The following is a 13,429-nucleotide window of genomic DNA, read 5'->3' on the forward strand; positions in this document are numbered from 1 at the left end:
TACTGCTAGAAAACACTTAAGTGATTAGATCATTTTACAGATGTGAAAATTGATGCCAGAAATGAAGTCAAACTATTAAAGTTCATGCAACCGTTTCCTCCTCAGAATGACTAGAAGATTGTAAAATTGTTTATACCTTAAAAGGAACTCACAATTATTTATTTGATCTTGGTAAATTTTTTACACCAGATAGTATTCCAAATTTGACAATCTCTACGATGAAGTTTCCACACTTTGACTTGGTAGTCTGGTCCACAGATAGTTCTCTGTCATAAAGCATATACATGTATTTTCTTTAAATCTTTTCAGATGTAGTTTTCTTTTTTCTCTTCTAGTGATTTAATCTAACTTCAAAATGCCACAGGAATTTTAGGAATTACTTGACCCTTCTTTCCTTCCAAATTCATTACCCTTAGGTGAACTTTTTCTACCTGAATGCGTAATGATATATTTTTTGAAAAACAATACAGGATCCTCCTTTGTAATTTGAGGAGTTAAGTGTCCTCAGAATGAAATATTTAATTCATTTGCTTTTTGTTTTTAAAATTTCAAACAAATAGAAAAGTTGAAAGAACAGGATAGTAAATATAGATATAGCTTTGTCTATATTCACTAAATAAAATGAAAAGGTTTTAAATGGGAATAAGTTTGACAAGTTTGAAAAAAGGGAGAGGAAGATAATTCTTCTACTTTTAGAGTTTGGAAGTTTTAAAGCCAAGACACCAATCCACATGTGTAAGATAACAGTCATTGATGCTGTGCCCTGGGCATGCATCTTTCTCAGTTTTTTTTTTTTTTTTGACTTTTCAGACATGGGCCAATGTATTTTATTTGCCTTTATCCAAGTTTACCACCAATTCTCTTTCCCTGTATTGCCCTTTGGTCAAGTCCCATTTCTTATCTTTTTAACTACAAAAATGTCCAGTCCTCTTTTTCTTTACCTCTCAACTTCAGCAGCTCTTCTCTCATATTCCCCTCCTACTAACCTCTATCCCCATTTAAACAAACAAATGCATGGCTCAGCTGGACCTGACCAGAGGAGCCCTTTGAAGAGGGCGTGCCTTTCATCTGGGGAAGGGGAGGAGTTAGATTGCCGGCAGCATCACCCCTCCCTGGACAGCTGGGAAAGCAATCAAAACTGCTGCAACTCTGAGGCTCCAGCCAGAGAGCAGGAGCTGCCCAGAGGCTGTGGTCCTGAAAGCTCCACTCCAGGGAACTAGCCAGGGGGAGGAGGTACTGAAGACCGACTAAATCAGCTGCATCAGCCTAAAGGAGTCCTGAAGGAGCATATAGAACTCCAAGGAAGGAGTAGAATAGCAGTCAGGGAAACCAGACCCGGGGCAATTCTAAGAGGCAGTGGCCGGGTTTAACATGGATCGCTAAAAGCACCTCCTCCTATGCTCTGGATGGTCAGGGAGACTTGGCTTCTCTAAGTCTCCTCCGGGACACAGATTCACAGAGTTCACTCCAGGGATTGCTACTGACAGAGGTGAGCCAGCGATGGGGTGGTACGGGGATTACTGAAGTTTCTGTGGGTAGTTTCTGTAGACTTAGAGGAGCAATTAGGGTGAGGTAAGTCTCTTCTGGGCTAAGTAAGAAGGGAGTAGGATTTAGGAAACTTGAATGGAGAAGCAAAGAACGCTTTTGGACAGATATTAAAATTGTAATAATTTCACTAATTCCCAAGCATCTGTCACTCAAAGTGAAACTCAGATATGCCAATCACTTTTATAAAATAGGGATTATAAATTATCCACCATTCCTATCAAACCTATTTTTCCATTTTATTGATGCAGAAGAAAAGGGCCAAAGAAGAGGTGGGTCACCAAATATGTTGAAAGAATTGACCCAATCCACCATTCAGTTCACAGCATTTTTTACTATGCGAGGAGTGAAGGGAATGGGGTAGGAGTGATGAAAATAGAAACGGGAAGGAGAGAAAGGCATATATTTTCACCATTGGCCCCCCCTTTGCTTGGGTAAAAGTCCTTAGACTGTTGGCATCAGGGGGGAAACATTTCCTCTTCCTCAGCTCTTTCAGATGGGCAATCAGAAAAGAAAGATTGTCCATGTATAGTTTTGCCTCCTCTGTCTTTTATCATTCACTTACCCCTAGAAATATATTCAAAAAAATAATAATATATGTAAAATGCCTCCCTCATTTTGACAGAGGGACCAGAGATGAAATGCTGAAGAACAAGGAGGGAAAACTGAAGGACTGAGTAATTTCTGTTGGCAAAGTTCACCATCAGGATCTGAGGCTATGAAAACTTAAGTATGATGTAGCTATGCTGGATAAGGGGTGTGTGTGTGTGTGTGTACAAGTATTAATCAAGAAGGAAAGTGGAAGTGTGTAAAGGTTGAATAGTATTAGTCCCTCAGTTGTGTCTGACTTTTTGCAACCCTATGGACTGTAGGCCGCCAGGATCCTCTGTCCATGGAATTCTCCAGGCAAGAAGACTGGCGTGGGTAGCCATTCCCTTCTCCAGAGAATCTTCCTGACCCAGGGATTGAACCCAGGTCTCCTGCATTACAGGCAGATTCTTTACCATCTGAGCCACCAGGGAAACCCAAAAGGTTGAATAGGAAGAGCGCAAAACAGCCTACTGGCTGTTTCCAGGCAGCGTGATTTATGAGTACCCTGGTTTGCATTCTGTTGTCCGTGCAAAGACTCTGTAAATCCAAGCAAGACAGTCTAGTCTCTCTGATCCTTACATTTGCAAGAAACTGGACTGAATAGTCCCTGTCCTTTTTGTAGTTAGGATTTAGTCGTAGGATCAGGAGGTGAAGTTAGTACAATCAGCTTTTGAGAGGAAATATACTACCTAATCACTACAGACACACATGCAAGCACTCCTTGCTCACTTATTCATCAACTGAAACTTCTTTACAACTCAAAAATACTAAATGTGTAGGATGAATTCCAGGACAGTCCCACATGACAGTAATGCCCAAAGACCTCAGCCCCAGTGATGCAAGTATTGTGTGTGCTTATTTGCTCAGTCATGTCCAACTCTTGAGACCCCATAGACTGTAGCCTGCCAGGCTCCTCTGTCCATGGGATTCTCCAGGCAAGAAGACTGGGGTGGGTTGCCATTTCCTCCTACAGTCCAACTCTTTAGGATACTATAGACTGTAGCCCTTCAGACAGCTCTGTCCATGGAATTTTCTAGGCAAGAATACTAGAGTGGGTTGCCATTCCCTTCACCAAGGATGAAAGTATTAGGTCATCATAATCATTGCCTAAGCAAAACTTTTTGTTTTACAGAACAGATTTTTTTTTTTAATGAAAAAAAAAAGGGAAAAAATTGAATTTGAGAGAATTTTCCAAACTTGAAATTTCACAGAAGAATCCTAAAGAAAGGGAAAAATTCTGTATAAAGTGTAGACGCATAAGGAAATCCAAATTCTAAGATTAAAAGATAAAATGAGCTTTAAAAGATCAGAATGTATTTGGATATACAGGGGAGCCTGTATTGTGCCTCCAAAGCCAGTATTCATTGATTTTTGTCTTATTTGAGTCTGCTTCATGTAAATTTTGAAAGCTAATTTCTTTTCTAGGAATTGGGAAAACCTGAAAATTGTGTATTACAGAACTTTGTGCAATAGTGGTATAGATTTTTCCATACAGCTTTTATCTTTACATTTGCATAATAACTTTACAAAGTACTTGCTTTTATAAAAGCTTCTAAATGAGATATGAAAGACAAAAATATTATGTCCATTTTGCCCCAAGGGTAAAAGAATTATAATATTTTTTGTGCTCATATAATAAGTGAGTGATGGAACACAGTTTCGATTTCATGCTTTTTTCGATACACCTTGGAGCTGGTTCATTAACAGGCTGAGAACCATGGTAGAATTACTTACCTGTTCTGGACACAGCCAAGTTGGTTTCCTTGATTGAAACTCAGAAGCACATCGCACACATTTTCAACTCTCAGATAAAAAACTGGATGTTTATCTTTTTTCCCCTGCTGACCTTCTGATGAATTAAAGATATTTAGGTAGAAAAAGTCAAAGGAAAGGTTTTCTTCTGTATCTTTGGGCAATCCTGGCTTTTATTTCTATTTAAGAGACTCTTGATTTTTCTTCTCAGTGGTCTGGCCCTTGATTCTGGTAGGAAAGTCTTATCCCAAATATTGTCTAAACAGAGACAAAGGAAAAATGTCCAAGTGCCAAGGGTGGTCTCTATTCCACCAGAAACTTTATGACCCTGAAAATTCATGTGACTGAGGAGGAGTCCAGTCAACTGCTCTCTTGGAATTATAAAACAGGATAAAAGAGGTTAACTTCCTTCTGGAACATGGTAGAAGAGTTTTAGTCAACACAGCAGAGGCAAAGGATAGAGTTCTGTTCCCTCATCGTTTGTAACAGAATAGGAGCTTTGAAATTTCATTTCATTAGGAGGTTGGGGGAGAGGGTTTATCAGGGCAGTATTTGAAATTGGTGTTGAGATGGAGCCATTGGCTTTTGCTGGCATAAAATCAACATTAAGCATAGACTGTAATTACACCTATTTTGTCCATGTGGCCAGAAAAATTCATGGTGAACTTTAGGAACAAAATACCTCACAACTACATGGCATTTGGGAGAAGGCAATGGCACCCCACTCCAGTACTCTTGCCTGGAAAATCCCATGGATGGAGGAGCCTGGTGGGCTGCAGTCCATGGGGTCGCTGAGAGCTGGACATGACTCAGTGACTTCACTTTCACTTTTCACTTTCATGAATTGGAGAAGGAAATGGCAACCCACTCCAGTGTTCTTGCCTGGAGAATCCCAGGGACGGGGGATCCTAGTGGACTGCCGTCTATGGGGTCGCACAGAGTCGGACACAACTGAAGCGACTTAGCAGCAGCAGCAGCAGCACATGGCATTTACAATATCTGGCACTATTCGAAGTCTTTAAATGTATTTATGCTCACAATAAATTAGTGAGGTATTCCTACGATTATTCCTATTTTAAAGAGAAGACTGGACAGAAAGATTATGAAACGTGCTTAAGACCACATATTTGGTAAGTAATTGAGCTGAAATCTGAACTCAGGTAGTGGCTCAATGGTAGAGCTTCTGCCTGCCAATGCAGGAGACACAGGAGATACTATAGTCCATGGGGATGCAAAGAGTCAAAGGGGACTGAGTAAATGAGCACGCATGCACAATCTGACTCCAGGGTTTGTGCTGTCTAGCCATATTGGGTAAAAGGGAAGGTTATTAGGCAATTGTCAGATGATCTGAGCCAATCAGAGGAGGTTCCATCCAGATAATAAGGGTCACAGTAATTAATACAGTTTCCTTTTACTATTCACCCATGAGGAATAATTTGTATTTCTGAATAAGCAGATGTGTGAATGAATTTGATAAGAAAACCCCAGAATAAACACAAAACAAATAAATATATGGACAATGTTTTATATCATCAAAAGTTTACAAAATCCTTTCTCATATTTTTTGTCTTGCAAAACCACATAGAATATATCTTATCCTCACTTTATCAAAGAGGAAGTGAAAGATCAGAGAGCTTATGTACTGTGTTTGGGAACAATTACCAGGAATTAAAAGAGTTGGGACTAGAATGTGTGTTATTCCAGCTTCCATGTTTTGAAACCACACTATATATTCATGGGATTCTCTAAGAGCTTATGGACCAGAATTTATGGGAATAGAGAAAGTTAAACTGGAGCTATCTATGTCCTTTCTATGGTCAGTAAGAGAACAAAGATGAAAACTTGTTGCCCTTTTAATTGTTTTAGTCAAAGTCTTTTGGCTATTTTCCTTTATACCTGCTGTAAATCTGATTTGAAAGCAGCTCTTACAGAAACCATCCAATTATGTTAAAGGCAAAATGTAGTCTGTTCTGATCTAATCCCATGTTGTGATGGGTGTGAGGGTAGACAGCACTTGGCTAGTGTCCAGAGGTGGGAATGATAAAAAAACTCAAATGCAGAGGCTAGGATAGTATTTGGTTTTAGGACAATTGAGGAAACTCTCCTGCATCTTCCTTCTATCCTCTTCATGCATGTATGTACCACCCAATGCTAATGATGACAATGAAAAGGAGATGAGAGAAAGAGAAGAAAGTCACAAAGGAGAAGGAAACAGAGTTTTTAAAAAAAGGAGGGGAGAATAAATGAAAAACAACAAGAATCTAGCTTGAAGAGGAAGGAATCCTGGAATATAAGAGTTTAGAAAGCAGAGAACTCTTAAATAAGCCTCCCTTTGGATGAGGATCATTTCCTATTGACTTAGCTCTACTGACCCACATCTCCTGAAGTCAAAGTCTCTTTGTTTCTTCTGGTAGCTGTGATGAAAATAAAAAGGAACAAAAGCATAAAACCTAGTATTTGGAATCAGAAGAACTGGTGCTATGTCTTACTCTACCTGCTCTATGTCTTCATATTCCCATTACTTAATCTACCTGACCTGCAGTGACCTCAACTATAAAATGAGCATCAGAGTCTCCTGAAAGGAGAGACTCCTCAACATTTTGCTCTAAGACTACACAAACGGTATTACAGTGATGTGTGGAACATTTGGTTTCCCAAGCCCACTCCGTCCTCTCTGGCCTCAGAGTGCACCTGCCTCTGGAAGGTCTGTGTTACTTTAACAGAAAGTTAATTAGGTCTTTCACCCTCCCTCTGGATATTTGCCTGCGTTAGAAGTGCAGCTCAGCACACAAGCTCCATCATCCATATTAAAAGTGGGATTTTCTGATTTGGCCTGGGCAGCCAGTTGACCAATAGGTTTGAACGTGTGTTTTCAATAAAGCTGCTTACCCAGGAAGCCTTATTAAGTGAGTAAGTCAAGCTGACATGATTTCCTTGCTGATTAACATGAAACCTAGGCTGTTTTTGCCATGCAGTCGCATTAATTATTTATAGGAGGTAAATGAGGTTACAAGGAAAACAAGCTCAGATTACCAGAAACCATCAAACCATATATTTATACTTTTAAAAGCTACATACTAATTCCTGCATTCATTGATTTGAGGCTCAAGCCTCAAGCATCAAAAAACACTTATCATGTTCTCCCCTTTCTGATATACAAAGGTGATGGAGGGTTTAACATCTCAAAAACTAGCTGGTGAACTGGGATGGCCCAATGGAGTTTAGCAGATACTTTTATTTGGTAAATTATATACCTACAAATCTCTCAACAAATCTCAAAACAATTCAGGCTCTTCCAGAATTGAATGCTAAATGTTGACTAAACAACTAGTCTCTTTTGGTTTTCAAATAAGTTTTACTATTTTTTCATAGAAAATTCTGACTAAACAGTGTCTGTTAGGCAGGTGAGTTAAAATAGTTAGACTATTTGCATGTTTGCCTGAAATAGTCTTTTGCTATGTTTGCAGTCACTGTTTGGTGAAGTGTAAAATCTGTTCCAGATTTTTCATTTTTAATGAAATCTTATTATAATAGTTGCATGAAGATAATCTTAAATAGGTTTGGTAGAACTCTGGCTTGTAATTCTAGCAGCTGCTATTTTCTTGTCTGGTGATGTGAGATACATGTTCAATGAAGAGTTCTCACTTTTAACATATGGGTGGATTTGAAAGATAATCAATGGCAACCTCCTCTGTTTTCCTGATTCTTTCTAGACACCATGTGACTAATACCTCTAACACCACTAACATTAGGCAGACCACAAGGTGCTTACCAAAAAACCTAAGTGCTCTTTTGGCCATGGTGAGAGAAATATTTCATGATCATATGGTGTACAAGCAGAGACAGTGGGAAACAAGGGATGCTGGGGTTAGATGTAAGAGATATGTCTCTAAATAGAGATTGAGTAGTCCTTTGTAGAACATAAACTCTGAATGATCTCACTACAGTTTCTCATTTATTTTGTGATGTAAATATACAACAATTTATTAATATTATCACTTGATATGCTTTAAAATTTTGCAACAACTACAATTATTGTTTACATATTATCTAATTATAACTACTTCAGCATCTTCTTTCCCTTTCAGAAGTTTCTGTATTTGGACAATAATTTATATGCCCACCTTAGCTATTTTCTTTTGTGATCTGATTCTGCAAAGAAAGAAAAACATGTTTTGAGTGGTATATCAGCTATTTTGGAATAAAATATCCATGAGATGAAGAACTGGAGAATAAAAAGAGTTAGGTGTTGACTCTGCAATGAATAATCAAGTCAATTTCCTTTTTCTATAGTTGACTTTCTTATAAATACTACAGTTCAATGAGTGTGCTGGGCATTTACTTGAGTTTAGATTTGTTATTTAGAGTTGAGGGTTTGGGATAGATAATCATAAGTTGAATTCCAACACAAATTCCGTGCTTTACATCTAAGATGTAAAAAGAAAGTTTAACTTTAAACCAAGTCAAATGTCCACAGGCACTAACCATTGCTGTTTTTCTTCCCAGAGTCTGGAGATGGCAAAAGCTTATGTGAAACCCAAGGAGATGACAGAGTTGGTCAACGCACCATCTTGGATGGACAAAGGTCTGGCCTCTCAGAATGAGGCAAAGGAGGAGGAGAGAAGACTGGGTGCTTATGGAATGCTTGGCAGCTTAGCTGAAGATCATGACAGTATTGAGGAGGAAGAAGAGGAGGAAGAAGATGGGGAGAAGCCTAAAAGAAGAGGTCCCAAGAAAAAGAAGATGACAAAAGCTCGCCTTGAGAGATTCAGGGCTCGAAGAGTCAAGGCTAATGCTAGGGAACGGACCCGGATGCACGGCCTGAATGATGCCCTGGACAATCTGAGGAGGGTCATGCCATGCTACTCTAAGACCCAAAAGCTCTCCAAGATAGAGACTCTTAGACTGGCCAGGAACTATATTTGGGCTTTGTCCGAGGTCCTAGAAACTGGACAGACACCTGAAGGGAAGGGCTTTGTGGAGATGCTCTGTAAAGGGCTCTCTCAGCCTACAAGCAACCTGGTGGCTGGGTGCCTCCAATTGGGCTCTCAGTCCGTCCTCCTGGAAAAGCGTGAGGAGAAATCGATCTGTGACTCTGCCATCTCTGTCCACAACTTCAACTATCAATCTCCCGGGCTCCCCAGCCCTCCTTATGGCCATATGGAAACACATCTTATTAATCTCAAACCCCCAGTATTCAAGAGTTTGGGAGAGTCATCTTTTGGGAGCCACCCACCTGACTGCAGTACACCACCTTATGAGGGCCCACTTACTCCACCCCTGAGCATCAGTGGGAACTTCTCCTTGAAGCAAGATGGCTCCCCTGACCTGGATAAGTCCTACAGTTTCATGCCACATTACCCTGCTGCAAGTCTAAGCTCAGGGCATGTGCATTCAACTCCTTTTCAGGCTGGCACCCCCCGCTATGATGTTCCCATAGATATGTCCTATGATTCTTACCCCCACCACAGCATTGGGGCCCAACTCAATACAATCTTCACTGACTAGGGCAGTCAGACCAGCATTTCAGAGAAAGATGCCTGGAGACATTTTCCATAGCTCAAGTCACTGAGCAGAGGATTCGGTGACCTTAATGGGACCCTATAGATGTATATCAAACACAATAGTCCTAGGCTGTTTGGGTCTCCCTAACCTGTCACCCTCCTTTCTCATCAATTTCTCATATTGTATTGATTCCTTTATTTTGGGTCCTCACAAGAAATTATTTGATTGTTTACAATCATGTGAAAATTGATCAGAAGCCCTGGGTCTTATCCTAGTGGTGCCAAAACTCACTGGATGGTCTATGCCAATTCGTTTTTCATTTCTGGCCTCTGTTTACTCACTGGTAAATCAGGCAATTGTTCTAAGTTTAGATAATTTCTAAAGTTCTTCACAGTTATGAAATTCTATGACTTTGGGGGTCATTCCTACAAACTTCTTAACGGTGGAAGGATTGAGGCGTAATAGGAAATGGACACTATGTGTGGAATGATTGGATGGAAGTGCCAAAGGAGCACCAGGTGCATGTCCTTCAGACTTGATGAAAGGACTTCTTTGCATCCATCTAAAAATAGCTTCCAGAGGCTGACATTCTACCTTGATTGTCACTGTGAATAATGTTCTTTAAGAGATTAGCTCTATTTCTTACTGGGCTGAAAGCTGAACATATCTTCCTTAGTAATTTGAGAACCGTAATAGAGATCTCATACCAACTTGATTCTTGATAACATTTCAAAAGCACTTTTCTCAGTACTCGAAGTGGGGCAAGCAAGACACTGAAACCTTAGACTCTTCCAAGCCAACAGGACTTGGAGAATCATTTCATGACCTTCATAACCAGAGAGGCATGGAAATTCTGATGAAGCTCAGGTACTGCTATTGGAATCAGCAAACAACCCAGGTCACATTCAAGAGCAATAAAATGGCCATTGGATACTAACTAACCATCATTTTGGGACTCTTAACCTGTCCATAGGAAAACCGCTAGGTTTTCTTTGGCAAGATGAATTTCATTTGGTTAAAGAAAGCATGGCTAAAACCACTAACATCTGCCCACACATATTTTCTCAAAGCACAAGCACCAGTCAATTTATTGACCAAACTTGAATTTTTCCAACATATATAATTCCTTATCTCCTTTCCCACTAATCATTACCTCTTCTTCACTTTTAAAATATGTTATTACATATTGTAGATAACATTTCAAGTGACCAAACTTAGGGATGTAGAAATCAAATCCAAGGTCAGCAAATGCTTTTACCAATCTATGTCTTCATCATAGATTTATCCTGATTTGCAGGATGTTATATTTTCTTCATGCAACTCTTCTTTCCTTTATATTAGCAGTCATTTTGTTAAGTTTATTTTTTCCCAGAGAAATGTGATCTGAGAAGTTTCACTGTCCTGTTCAATCTGCCGGAACAATTATTTAAAACAAACCAAAAGCCTACATGGTTTACATGATAGTGGATCATATCCTGCTCCTGCCAGAGAGGATAAGTTTAGGAAGCAGGCAGGGTACACAAATAGGGCCAATGAATAAAATTGATAAGGCAGATTAGTATGTGATTTTCTACAGCTCAGCTAACTCCTAAAACCTGCCAAACTATTTGTGTATCAACTTTTTTTTTACCCTTAACTTATTATCTCCTTATAGCCAAAGTCATTTTCTTTCCATTTTGCTTGCAACACTAATCTTACTTTTTTTTGCACCCTTAATTTGTAAATCTACTTGAAAGTACCCTTGAAGAGAGATCCTAAACCCCATCAGCCACCAAAGTGGCTCCCCTCACCGTGATTTGCCCTAGAGGGAATAGACAAGTAAAATGATTGATGAAGCCATCCTAGGTGCTTTCTGAGTCTATACTGGTTCTTACCTTCCTGAGAAGTTATGGGGGTGGGGGAAGCTATCCTTGAAGTTAGCATTTTGTGGCATTTAAGTTTGTAGATAATGAATGTTGTCTGAGTTATTTATTAGATATTTATTTAATTTATTTCTCATTTTCATGCAAATTCCTTAGGTTGTATACATGTGCTTGCAAACCCTCCCCAAGACTTCATTTGGAAAGTAGCTCATAATTTTGCTAGGAATTCCTGAGTTTTGGGGTGAGGGCAAAGGAGAAAGTTAGTGCAAAGTTACCTATAAGAATTTTATAAAAAGCAGCAATAATTTGAATGGCTATGCAAGTTAATATTTCTTAGATTTTTTTTCTTCACTCTAAGATGAGCCAATCATTTTGGCTCATTGTTTATGCTTTTAGGGACTATGGTATCTGTGAACCAGTGTGGGATTGTTCAGAGATTTCATAATTGAATAAAATTTGTAAATGCCGTGTAATTGGAAAGAACCTACTCTCCAACCCTGGATGGTCTTTTTCTTCTGGGGACTTTATCCAATAATGCAAAACAATTGTTTAAACATTTTGTAAAAAAAAAAAAAAAATGTTTTTCCTCTTTTTCTAGCAGAAATAAAGCTGTGAGTCTTAATAGACATTGTGTTGTGTTTGCATTGTCAGTCTTCAGAGATTTTCTGTATTTTCACCTATTAATTTTCTTGGGCTCTAAATCCTATGAGCAACAGCAGGACTGCTGGCCCGTCTGGAGGATTTATACATCCCATATTTCAACTGATCTTTCCAGAAGATTTGAAAGGTCTAAACCAAGTAGTTAGAAGCCTAGATGCACTCTGCCACTCACATAATCAACTATCTGCAATTGAGGAAAAGAAAAATCTCCCGATTTATAGAACTCTATGGCTTGGAGCATTTTAAGCCATCAAAGAGATGACTTAGATGATGTACAGAGAGGTGGACCACAGGAAGATAAACTATTATCCAAAATTTAGCTGGGCCTACCAACTCTTCAAAAAATTATGAGGCATGTTTTTTGGCAACTGCCTGTTAACAGCTCCTTCTCAAGATTTTTTTCTTTCAGATTTTTCCAGTTAAAATTTTCCAGGGTCCCTTTTTACATGCATAATTGCTGATGACAAAGAAATAATAATGATGATGATAAAAATTAACTTTAATAAAATATTATTGATTAATCAAGGTAGAGAAATGGTTTAAAATATTTAAGAAACAAAAAAGAATGAAAGTCATCCTCCCACCCCCAATCTCCATCTGTCCAGTACTCACTCTCTAACTAGAAATCAATTTTTAATTTTTAGTTTACCAGTTACCAGAGATCTTTTATGAATATGTAAACAGATATTAGGTACAAATACTAAGTTCATTTATCCTCTTCTTTTTTTTCTATTATTGGTAGCATATCACGTTTCTTTCATATGTCATAAAAATCTCAATTTCTTGTTATAGCTGGTTAACATTTCATGGCAAAAACCATAATATGCGATTAAATTAAGTTACAAAATTTGGACTTTTCCAATCTTTTGCAATATTAAGTGAATAATAATGTACATGTCATTTGATGGGCTTCCCAAGTTGTGTAGTGGTAAAGGATCCAACTGCCAATATACAAGAGACATGGGTTCATTCCCTGGGTTGGGAAGATCCCCTGGAGTAGGGAGTGGCAATCCACTCCAGTGATCTTGACTGGAAAATTCCATGGACAGAGGAGCCTGGCAGTTGGGGTTGCAAAGACTCGGTCGCGACTGAGCACCCACACACTAGTGCAAGATAGTCTTATAAAATGGTCTGTCATTTGCTGCTTGTTAAAAGAATATTTAGCAAAGAATATTCTAGAGGAATACAAATAAATTGACGGATATCAATGATAATCACATCTAGCTGTTAGGAATGCTTAATATGTACTGTCATTTTTCTAGGTGATTTGTATAATATTCATTTAATCTAAAACAATTCCTATAACAGAGACATTATTATCACCGTCATTTTACAAATTGTAAACAAAGGCATAGAGTAACCTGTTCAAGCTCACACTGCTAATGAATGGTAGAGCCAGGATTTGAGCTAGATAATTTATCCAAACGGTTTGGTTGTTTGGCTGGTTGGCTGGTAGGTACATAAAGATGTCATATTTGCAGAAGGTTAGAGCTGGTGGAAGAGGAGGGATTTTT

At 38.8% G+C, this 13,429-nt stretch overlaps 1 protein-coding gene across 1 annotated transcript; it reads left to right on the forward strand.

Moving 5' to 3' along the window:
- Nucleotides 1-1,136: 1,136 nt before the first annotated feature.
- NEUROD4 (neuronal differentiation 4) lies at nucleotides 1,137-11,883 on the forward strand. Its single transcript, XM_027542125.1, has 2 exons — nucleotides 1,137-1,489; nucleotides 8,395-11,883. The coding sequence occupies exon 2, from the start codon at nucleotides 8,404-8,406 to the stop codon at nucleotides 9,394-9,396; it is 993 nt and encodes a 330-aa protein (XP_027397926.1). The 5' UTR covers nucleotides 1,137-1,489; nucleotides 8,395-8,403; the 3' UTR covers nucleotides 9,397-11,883.
- The last annotated feature ends 1,546 nt before the right edge of the window (nucleotides 11,884-13,429 follow it).

The sequence above is a fragment of the Bos indicus x Bos taurus genome, chromosome 5 (genome assembly GCF_003369695.1).
Source record: "Bos indicus x Bos taurus breed Angus x Brahman F1 hybrid chromosome 5, Bos_hybrid_MaternalHap_v2.0, whole genome shotgun sequence".
Taxonomy (NCBI): Eukaryota; Metazoa; Chordata; class Mammalia; order Artiodactyla; family Bovidae; genus Bos; species Bos indicus x Bos taurus.

Bases quoted from the DNA above. Each gene is read 5' to 3' on its own strand.
- NEUROD4 (XM_027542125.1), top strand. From the start codon at position 8,404: ATGGCAAAAGCTTATGTGAAACCCAAGGAGATGACAGAGTTGGTCAAC.